The sequence below is a fragment of the Heterocephalus glaber genome, unplaced genomic scaffold (assembly GCF_053883595.1).
Source record: "Heterocephalus glaber isolate CG9 unplaced genomic scaffold, H.glaber_assembly_v1.0 deba00000768, whole genome shotgun sequence".
Lineage (NCBI taxonomy): Eukaryota > Metazoa > Chordata > Mammalia > Rodentia > Bathyergidae > Heterocephalus > Heterocephalus glaber.
This window is the reverse complement of record NW_028258162.1, coordinates 8667192-8678514: the sequence shown is the minus strand read 5'-3', so window position 1 is coordinate 8678514 and position 11323 is coordinate 8667192. Positions and strand designations below refer to the sequence as shown.

General features: G+C 47.6%; 1 protein-coding gene across 4 annotated transcripts in view; it reads left to right on the top strand.

The window, feature by feature from the left end:
* Positions 1-477: 477 nt before the first annotated feature.
* The window catches only part of Pip4k2a (phosphatidylinositol-5-phosphate 4-kinase type 2 alpha), a 150439-nt gene continuing 139593 nt past the window's right edge, over positions 478-11323 (top strand). For 2 of the 4 annotated variants that reach the window (XM_004859922.3, XM_087207232.1), the window contains exon 1: positions 478-861. In XM_004859922.3, the coding sequence (XP_004859979.1) occupies positions 718-861 (144 nt within the window). In that variant the 5' untranslated portion in view covers positions 478-717. The remainder of the gene's footprint in view (positions 862-11323) is intronic. The other 2 variants (XM_087207234.1, XM_087207233.1) reach the window with 1 other exon arrangement.

Below are 11323 nucleotides of genomic sequence, written 5' to 3'. Positions count from 1 at the left end.
ACAGAAGAAGGTGCAGTTTGAGGCATGATTCTCCTCGCCCAACCAAGCGCGCGCCAGGGGCAATCCCGGGGTGGACGGGAGGTCAGTCCAGGGCCTTCTGAATGACAGGCGGTGCGGTGCGGGCAGCCCCCGTGCAGGGTCCCAGAGGCCTGACGGTTACAAGCACAAGGAGAGCCGTGACTTTGTTCGGTGGCTTCCCTGGGTGCTGGGGTGCAGCACCCCGGCCTCGGGCGCTCCCAGCCCTCGGCGCAGCGAAGCCGCGGCTCCCTGGGCCCTCTTTCCCGCCTCCCCACCTGCTCATCTCCTCGGGAGCGGAAGGGGGCGCCCCGGCCTCCCGCGCTCGCCCGGCCTCCCTCGCGCGCGGACGGCAGCCGGGCGGCGGCGCGGAGCGGAGCCCGAGGGCAGCGTAACGGTCCCGGCCGCGCCCCCGCCCCGCCCGTGCGTCATGACGCCGGCGCCCAACGCGGAAGCCGCTCGGGCGCCCTGGTCCAGCCGCGGGCTGAGCGCGGAGCCGGGCGGGCGGGAGCCGGGCCGGGCACGAGCCGAGCGGGCGCAGCTGCAGCCTCAGCCGGGCGAGCGCGCGGGCGGCGGCGGCGAGCGGAGCGGGGCGCGGGCGCCGGGGCGCCGCCGAGGGGATGCGGCTGCCCACCCGGGCCGGGGCTTAGGGAGGGCGGGTCCCGGCCTCGGCAGCGCGGCGCGGAGAGGACGGAGGCGGCCATGGCGACCCCCGGCAACCTGGGGTCCTCCGTCCTGGCAAGCAAGACCAAGACCAAGAAGAAGCACTTCGTAGCGCAGAAAGTGAAGCTGTTCCGGGCCAGCGACCCGCTGCTGAGCGTCCTGATGTGGGGGGTCAACCACTCGGTAAGGGCCGGCTGCGGCGCGTCCCCTCCCCGCACCCTCTGGCCTGGGTGCAGCCTTGGCGGGGCGGCTGCCCCGGGCGGGTCCGCGCCGCCTCGGAGCCCCGCGCCTGGAGCGCCTGGAGCGCCTGGAGCGCCTTCCCGCACGCCAGCCGGTCGGTCCCCCCAGCCCGGAAAGTGGGAAGTTCATGCGGGGTACGGCTCCGCCTGAGCTGTCACGGCGGCCAGGTCCGGGGCGCCCTGGCCTCAGCGCGGGCAGGTGAGCCTGGCCGAGGCGGGAGGAGCGCACGGAGCCTCCTGCGGGAGCACGAGGCGAGGCTCCCGCAGACCCAGGAGACCTGGGACGGCCCCTCTACTGCTCAGGGCCCCTTTTCCTTCAAAGGCAGTGTCCTGGACCCAAGGAGGGTTTGGCCAGGACGAGGCCGAGGTGAAGGTGGCCCTGGCTGAAGCATCCTCGCTGCTCCCGCTGCGCCCTTGGAGCCCCCCCCCCCCCCCCCGCTCCAGGCAGAAGTCTCCGACTGGGGAAGGGCTGCCCGGGGTGACGGCTCCGGGCCCGGAGGCGCCGGGGTAGGTGGTCTGGAGTTGATTGCATCCGCCCTGGGGGTTTGTTTGAAAGGCTGGAGGGATGGTTTTGGAGAGGTTAGTTTCCTACCCCAGGAGGTGTGGAGGACTCACCGCTGCGGGCTCTGCGGACTGCGGTTTGAGGGTCTGAAATATCCTCCTGCCTATCTTACCGCCGGCAACGCCTACAGTGTAAAGCTCCTTAGGTAGGATGGGGAAACCCGATAAGAACCGTTGGCTGAGCCCTGAAAGTTTAAATGCGCTTGTGAATTTTCACCGTGACCTTATCCACTGCATGAAGCGGCTGGGAAGTGTAAGCCTGCCTCTGTGCTTGCCTTTTCGGCGCCTGGGTGTCCTTTTCAGCACCCTGGAAATGACAGGCGCCCCCCCCCCCCCGCCCCATTAACAGAGTTGTTTAAAATGGGTCAAAAACCTCGTTGTATATTTTTCTTCCCCGAGATGAGCTGGAGAAAAGGTGAAATAGTATCAGGATTGATTGTGTCTGCAATAGAGTGACTTTTAAAAAGTTGAGAAATGATTATTTTCTCTCAGTTTAATGCCTGATCTATTGACGTTAACACAATTTAAGTTCCTGACCGCTTCCCCCAAGTCTTATTACAGAAAATGAAGTGAAAATTTTCCTTTATGGTAAAGCCTGTTTGGTTAAGCTCTTGTGTTAATGTTGTTTCGTACTTATCAGAATAAGACCTTACAATAAAAAAATAAGACATGCCATAGGGTTGCGCTTACTCATATTTATGATCCTTTTATCTCCTTTGGAATGCTGGTTTTTTGGTCAGTGTTTTTATCTCCAAGCTCCTGAAAAAAACGTGTGCTCTCTGGGAATTAGTCTGAATTCCAGGTTACTTTTTAAAAGCTTATAATTAGGAAGATTGTACTGTAACTGTGTATGTCACTCCTTTATGCTTATGAATTGCTACATTTGTTTTGGAAATACCGTATTTTGAATTGGAAATATTTTGAAACTACCCAAGGCTTACAGAAGTAATGTATGATTAGTAAATAATACGTTTAGTGTTATTTTCTTTTGATTCTAAGCAAAGTTAGCAGTTTTAAGTATACACAGCCAGAGGAGTGACATTTCTGTAGTGTTGTATAGTAAAGATGTTATTCATTCAGCAAATATATATTGCACACAGAAGAGTGCCACCCACTGTGATGAAGGTTGGTAAAACGCCTATTTTTGTCCAAGTATCTTTTTTTTTTTAATGGCTCTGAGTTTATAAGAAAGGTCTGTTTCACATCTTTAATTTCCAAAATGTTTGTTTTCTTTAATTATTTTTGAAAAGAATGTTATCGTATATAAAGATGGAATCTAAGCACCTGGATGGCATGTATTTCTGGTTAATTTCATTTGGTTGACAATGGCTGGTGCCAGCTAGACATTTTATTATGCCCGCCTGTGCATCACGCTTTATAGTAGACTGTGAGAGTAAATATATCTGCGGTGTTAAGACGAGCAAGCCTGCTGTTCTTTGTGAAGGGGGACATTAGGGACAATACAGCAGAGAACAGATACTTCACGTCGGTCTTTTCCCTGTGTTTCTAACATGATTACAACTAATGGGAAAAGATTTATCATGAACATAGCAATTTTGTACTTTAAAAAATTTTTGGACTTTAATGTGCATAGACTATTTAGAAAGAACCATAAATTTGGAGCACTAAAGAGAAACTATAGGCATCCTGTGAGAATACTGGGACTCTTCCCTATATTTTGGTTAAAAAGTTAATTAGATCTGTGCTCTAATCCTTTCTTTAATTGTAACTATTGACCTTGGTCTGTTAACTAGTTACTGTATCAGTGTTTGTGTATGTGGATTGAGGACTGGGTGATTTCCAAGTTTTTTTCTGCAGTCAATTTTTACAGTCTCATAGGTGCATAATGTGATATTAGGAGCCATAAGATAGAAAGAGTATATAATAAATGTTGCCTTGCTATTATAACCTTTAAGTACTGCAATATTGAAGGAATTTTCAAAGCCTTGTCTACAGGAGAAGGAAATCTGGTGAGTTTGAAAGTAAGAGTTTGCTAGATTGATGGTAGTAGTTGAAGTCTATTTGATTGAAATGTAAAAACTTGCAATTGAGGTGAAAATGTTCAAGTCCATGGTAGCAGTAATGAAAATCTTCATTTGGGCAATGCTCTGTGTCAAGAATAAGCCTGCTATTGTGTGGCTTATTTGATATGTTACTGCTTTCTAACTGAAAATACCCATCAGTGAATGGATGGGTGCCAATTTTTATTTTAAGTATCTTAAGCAGAGAATATAATTGAATACAAAAAGGAAAAGATGACTTAAGAAGGCAGTTTTATCTTGTTACATTTGGAATTAAGCTAAAAAGGATCAGGCGGTTAGCTTCTTAAAATGATATTTTAATACTATGTGGAGTATGTTGAATGATATGAGCCAAGATTTGTTTTAAATAGATATTCTCAAAGATTTTTATACACCATGAAATGTAAGCCTTTTAGAAATTAGTATGTAAAACCCAATTTAAGTGTACAAAGGAAGACATTCATTGTATACAGAAATTGTGAAGGGCATGAAGCTTATTTTAAACAAATACAGTGTTTAAAAGTAGCCAAGTTATTAGTGAGAGTCTTTTGGTTTAAAGCTTAGAAACACAAATGGGCTCCAGGAGAACTTTCACATTAGGAGTTTCAGAGTCCGTCACAGTGGAAGGATGGGTCTGTTTTCACTTTATTCTTGTTCATAGCGGACTGGTTTCCTCCACAGGCAGGAAACTTAATGGTTTCTGAATTTCACATTTTGTCATTTCTGCTCCTCCAAAAGGACTTTCTGTGTGAGGTTCAGTTATAAAAACCCCAAGGAAGGAATCTGATCGGTCTGACGTCGGTGGGTTGTAGGTGGGTTGTAGCGGTTGTGGAAGCGTAGCAGCGCCTGCTTGGTGGGGTTGGAGAAGGGGTCCAGGCAAGGGCCCGGGCGGCAGCTGCCTCAGAGTAGAGCTGGAGTTGATCTCCATGTCTGCGGGTCCTGCCTGTGGAGAGCTGTGAGTTCCCGCTGTACAACACTGCGCCATGTTGAGTGGATTGGTGACGATCCAGTTTTCCGGGTACAGCATCCATCATCTGTTTGGTATTTTCAGCAGTCAGAGAGACAGTAGTGTATTGAAGACAGTCTAGTTTAGATTCATGGGTTTTGGGCACTGAAAAATGGTAGGAAACTAGGTTTAAAAATGATTTGCATGACTATGAAATGGTATGGACTGAATAATACAATGGAGCAATTAAATTAAAAGAACAAGGAGCACGGTGTTAGAAGAAACTCATTAAATGGAGTCCAACCAACCCATTCATTCAAGAACTCATCTCCTTGTATTATTTTTTCTTCCCTTTTCAGAGGAAAGAAGCATGTCGAGAAAAACACCCATGAAGTTTATTATCAGAGAAGGAGTTTAATGTTCTCTGAAACATGGGCTCGTATCTTGAGGAGAGAATACATTTTCTTCTCTGTTTATCGAGTGCCTTAACTTGAGCTTTAGTTTTCAGAATGCCGCCCTAAGGCAGGATGACCAGCTGTACTTTTTGGAAAGACTGTCAGCAAGAATTGTAATAAACCAACAAAGTCTACCTTCAAGCTGATGGAAAATTCCGTCAGCCAGAGCATCAGTTCTTCCAGCATGTACTTTGAAATACAAATTTTGAAATTGAGGGGAATTCAAGTCAGTAGGCTGGATTGTTTGTGGTCTGACAGATCAGGTTCAAGTCCTGGCTCCCTCATTTATAGGCTCTTTGAGCAGGTTTTTTAACCTCTTGAGCCTGAATTTGTATCATTTTTAAATGGTAATAATGATGCTTACTACTACATAGGGTTATTTTGAAGGTTAAATGAGGTAATATATTTAAAGCCTAGGACTGTAATTGACACTAAGAATTCAGTTAATCATTCCTAAAATGATAAAATTTGGATGCAGTTAGAGCGCTCGATTAGTGTCTCCAAATTTCGTGGAGATGTAAATCACTTTCGGACACTTAAGATTATGAACTTCAGTTGAGGCCTGATGGGGCGAGGCTTGGACTCCATGTTGTAACATGGACTCCAGCGTCACTGCTGCTGCTGCCCAGGGGCCTGCACTTTTGAGTAGCAAAACAGTAGAAGGAATAGCTTTGAAAGTCAGGATAAATACTGAGACTTTGTCTCCTGACTGTGTGTGATGAGCCCCTTTAAGAATGGTAACCCCATAACAGAATTAGAAAAGCGAGAAAAAGGATTGTGTGTTGGAAAGGCATGAAGTATTTGGAAGAACTGTTGACTTACCAGTGGTGCTGGGCAGGGAGTCCAATTGCAGTATGGCGAGGATGTTGGAAAGGTGGGCTTAGAGCTCAGGAGCAGGATGGGTCTGGGGTGCAGAACTGGGCACAAATTAGATTTCTGAGGGAGATGTGGGAACAGTGAAGCCTCTTGGCTTTGACCGAAGGACAGAGGAAGAACAGGAAGGAAAAGAGAGTTTAGCAAGGAGACAGGAGAACAGAATGTGCCAGAGAGCTTGTTGTTGTGGATGCACTTTTCCAGAGCAGTTGATTCAAGTGTGTGTGTAAAAGCTTGAAGGTTTAAGGAATACAGGAATGACATAGAGGCAGCTTCTCTGTTTTGGAAGGTTTAGAAGTGGGAAGTGAAAGGTGCCATTTAATTCGGGAATGCCCAGGTGTTTTCCTTGGCTTGATCTCTTTCTTCTTATTATTTACCCTAGCCAGACTTATTTCTGTCTCTCCCAGACTGTTATAACCTGCTAGCTAAAGTCTGTATTTTTTTGTCCACCTCTTTTTTTGTGCCTTGGAGCCATTTGTAGTTGGGTACGGGCCATTTATGCTTTTCAGCAAATAAGTGAAAGTACAGAAGATGCCACCCGTCAAGTTCACAGATTATTTGAATCCCATATGTGGGCCACTTGGGAGACTGCAGAACTCAGGAACTTTCAGAAGACTGTGGTGGGGATCATGCGGGGTGGGAAGTGAGGGAGGCATAGCAGCCAGAAGATCACCACACGGGAGGGGCGTGTGCAGGTGAGACATTACCGGCTGGGCTCTGGAGAGAGAGCGCACGTGGGCTTCAGACCCAGACCCTAAGCCCTTGGGCGTGCTGCCCACGCCCTGTCATTTCTGTCGGATCTTGGATGCACACATTGTTAGCTGGTAATATGGGGAGGCTGTTTGAAACTACTTTGTTCCCTCTATAGAAAGAAAATCATTGCCATGTTCAAAGCACATTGGAAGAGAATAAATGTATAATGTATTCAGGAAAAGCGTGGCTGGAGTTTTGTTGGCTATATGACCTGGAACAACTTATTTAGCCTCTCAGGCCCTTGTTTATAAAACAACTTACTATGGAGATTTATTATGGGAATTAAATAAATTTGTACAAATGCTGCTATAATTACAATGAGGTTACATCCTGATAAACCCACCCTAAATTGAAAATACTCTTTAAGTACATTTAACGCATCTAACCTACCAAACATCATAGCTTAGCCTCGCCCACTTTAAACATGCTCAAAATATTTATAGTAGCCCACACTTGAGCAGAATCATCTAGCGTAAGCCCATTTTGTAATGTTAAATGGCTCATATAATTTATTGAATATAGTACTGAAAGTGGGAAACAGAATGGATGTATGAGTGCTGTTTTCATACCATTTTTAAAGTGAAAAAATTATGTCAAACTATCCTAAGTACCTTGGGACTGACAGATTCCTGAATAGTTGCTGGCACACAGGAACTTCTTAGAAAATGTTAGCTGTCTTTATCTTTTAAAAACTATTTTAAGTTAATATATGACATACAGATTATTAGATTGTATGTTAAATTGTTACCTTATCCTGGTTCATAGTATTGTATTTGGCATTCTTTTGTATCTTTAAGTTATGAATTCTCAGAGAATTATCTTTTTGGCTTTGCTTTACTTTCTACATCTCTTTTGTGATCCTGTTCTTTCTTGTATTTTTAACACCTCCACTAATAATAAGGTTGTCTGAGGTATCTAAAATCTAATGCGCATTCACTAGTTGCAAGTTATGTCAGCTATTGATATTTTACCTTTTTTATTAACATAAGAGATACTAACTTGCAGGATGCTGTAGATGCCAAAATAATATATTGTGGGCCCTTCACTCAAGTTGCTTAGAACTGCAGGGGAAACAGACATATGATAGATGTATGCACAAATAATTGAAGTATCAAGAATGCTGTGGCTGAGAGTATTACTTAGGATGGCGGGAGTATCAGTCTCATTAGGAGGAAGCCGCTGGGTGAGGATGTGATGCAGGGTAGATGCACAAAGCTGTAGGTTCCATCTCCAGCACTGAGAGAGGGAGAGAGAGAGACTAATTCAGACAGAGGGATCCACTGGTGCAGTGGGCACTTTCAGTGAACTGGAAGGAAGCCTCTGCAGCCAGAGCAGAGCGAGAGAGGGCCCGGGATGGTAGGAGAGGGAGACCAAAATGGTAACAGGAGCCAGGATATGATTACTTATGCTTGGCGACTTGGAGAAGACTCGAGGACGTGACACTGAGGAGAACCTGGAGGATTAAGCAGGATCTCCCAGCTGCAGAAGACAGGGAGAAGTGTGAGGCCCAGGGGTCCGCAGCTGACAAAAGCAGATGGAGTGGAGAGAGTCGAGTTGCTGGCTGTGCCTCAGGCCTTGCCAGGGTGTTTCTTGGAACAGTGGCATCAGCCACCAACCAGGAAGCTATTACAGTGCAGTCTCAGGCCTCCCTGCAGAGCTGCTGGAGCGGGCTGTGCTTTTTAACTAGATAGAGGTACTGGCCTGGGTAATCTTTGCTTTCAAGCTCCTGGGTTCCTTGATTGTGCCCCGGAGACTAGAGGGCGGAGCCGAGCTGCTGGGCAATTAGCTCTTACTTAGCTTGTCTAGAACAGCTTGTTTTTGTCCTTGTCCTTGTTGTTGTTGTTTTAATTGGGGCATTGAATAGAATAGGCACAGGGAAGAAAGGTTCTGCTGCTGAGAAGATTGCAAACCAGAGGTAAATTGTGGGGAGTATTAAGGAATGGTTGAAAAATAGTTTGCTGGCTTAGTAGTGGATGATGAAAAATGAACAGTTCTGATAAGGGAAGGTATAATTTACCCTCAGTCTGTCTCTCTTTAAAGATATGTTTGCATACAGTCCCATTCATCTTGGGGAATGGGTACATAGGCACATGACAGCTCACTCATTTTTTCTTCCCAGCCTGCTGTCTCCCCTACCCTAAATCTCTGGCATTCTGCCCTGAGATTTTACTGTTCTGCCCCAGTGTGCTCTGTACTCTCTGAAACACTTTCTTACCTTTGCCCTTCTTGTTAAACGTCATCTAGCGTCTTGTCTCTCTGTCCTCTCTGAGCTGATATTCTTGTTTAGAAAGCAGTGAGCAAGTAAAGGCCACCAATGTCTGGTGTGCACTCCCACCCCCTGACCCGCTGACTTCTGGACCACTAATCCTTTAGTCTGCTGTTGTAGTCAGCAGACTCCCCTCCTGTTTGCAAAGGAGCAGATTTAATACAGGACACAAAATTTACCGGATTATTTTATAATAGTCACCCAAAAAGTCAGATGCAGAGGAGTGTGAGAGATCTAACCGCACACTAGTGACCCAAAGAATCCAGCTGAGGGCCTGGATCCCAGCAGTGGACCCACAAGAGTACAGCCAGAGGCCTAGAGTCCAAGGCAGTGCCCTCCCCGCCTCCCATGAGTCCAGCCAGAGGCCTGGAGCCCACAGCGATGGCTCCTGCAAGTCCACATCGAGGATCTGCACCAGGAAGGCCAAAGGCCAGGGTGGAAGCCAGAAAGCCTGTGCCATGGGGTGAAGGGTCTGCGCCACCAGGCTGAGGGATCTGCACTGGAGCCAGGAGGCGACGCTCACCTGAAGACCAGAGCTCCCCTGAGGAGAACAGCAGCCGGCCCCAGGGACAGCAAGGCCCCGAGCTCCTCCTCTGACAGAACAGCCCAGTTCGCATCAGGAGAACCACCTGCAGCGAGCTTCTCCAGGAAAATCAACAGCCCCCGATCTTCCCCTCCGGTTCTCTTTATCCCATTGGCAACAATCCCCAGGTGGGTCCTCCACGCCCAGCCACGCTGACTCTGCTCAGCTGGGTGTCCCAAGCTGCTCATTAGTCCACCGCATCTGCCAACATGGTGAAGGGCTGCACTGCCCAGGTTAGTAGGTACTAGCAATTTCAATGAAGAATTTTCAGTGAAGAAAACTTAAGCCCAGTTTCTCATATCAAGTCACGCAGATTAGTGGCTCTGAATTGGACAGTGCAGCTATAGGCCTTTTCTACCAGCACAGCACCTGTTGTTGGGCAGTGCTTGCTGCCCTAGGACTTCCCATCCTAAAAACAAAATAAACTGCAATTACAACAGCAGTGCCCCTCTGCCCTGCAGGGTCTCGCTGTAGCTGCCACCCAGTTTCTCCACTCCCAGCCTAGTTGGAAAGCAGTGTCCAGAGCTGCCATCTGTCTCCCATTCGCCAGTCTGGCCTTCATCCCCACTTTTCCAAGGAAACTTTCTGCAGCATCACCTGTGATGCCCAGATTTGCAAATCCAGGAGGAGAGCTGCTTGGCGGGGCGGCTTTCTTGTTTTTCTCCTGCCTTGCTGGCTACTCCTTTTTAGGGGCCTTATTGATCTCCTCCTGCATTATTTAGTCTGTAAATGGTGCGGAGCCTCAGGACTTGGTCTAGGGCCTTGCTCTACAACTGCCCGTGTGTTTTCCCTGGGTGATCTGATTTAGTCTCAGGGCCTTTGATTTGATAGCATTATGCTGATAACTGAGGAATTAGTATCTTCAGCTCTGACATGACTCTCTGGCTCTGTATTTAATGCTTTACCAGATAGCGTCACATGACTCCATGGTGGGCATCTCTGATGTCCCAAACGGGACTCGTGATCTCCTCCTCCTACTCTGTTCCACCCACTGTCATGCTCTAAACTAGTATTTTCCTCTCTCAGAAAGTGGACCACTGTTGGTACCCAGGGGCTTAAGCCAAAAGCCTAGGCCAGTGGTGGTGAACCTGTGGCACTCGTGCTGCAGCCCGCTGTTTGTAATCATTGAAAGCTCTAGAAGGCTTGCCATCACTGGTCGGTGTGCCACCTGCATTCCTCTTCTCTGCATACTTCTTCCCACCCACTGTGAGTGTTAGATCTACGGACTGCCCTCCCTTCCTAAGTCCTCTTCTCTTGAGCCCTGTCTTCCGTAATGATTGCTCTCCCTATAGTCACCGGTGCCTTGCTTCAGTCCACATTGCCTAGGGCAGTTGCAGAGTGACTGTTCTAAATGTGTGTGACCCCCTCACTTTCTCAGTTAAACCTTCATTGCATTTACAGTAAAATCCAGGCTCTCTTTGGCTTACAGATCTTGCTGGCCTGGCCCTGCTTCCTCTTTGTCCTGGCTGTCACTCTCTCCCTCCATCTCTCCCCCATCCCAGCCACACTGCAAGGGCCACGCCTGTCTTTCTGGTCCTTAAACAAGACAAACTCAGAGCAGTCACAGAGCTTCTGCATGTATTTTCCCTTGGTCCATGTCTAGAATGTTCTTCCCCCCATCTCTGAGTTGGCCTCTGTCATTTCAGCCTCTCAGCTGAAGGGTTGCTTTCTCAGGTGGCCTCTCTGACCTCCTCCTCTAAAGCAGGCCCCCACTGTAATATCAGTCTTTTATCTTCTCTGTGACGGGACTATTTGAAACTGAGCTGTTTGCGTGCTCATTATTTATCTCCCCCAACTGGAACGTTAAGTCCACAGCAATTAAGAATTTGTCATGTTTACTAGCTGTATCCCCACACCTAAAACAATGCTTTTATTATAGTTGGCGCTCAACACGTGTCATATTGAATGAATGAGCCCAGCCAAGACTCTACAGTAGCCATTAGTGCCC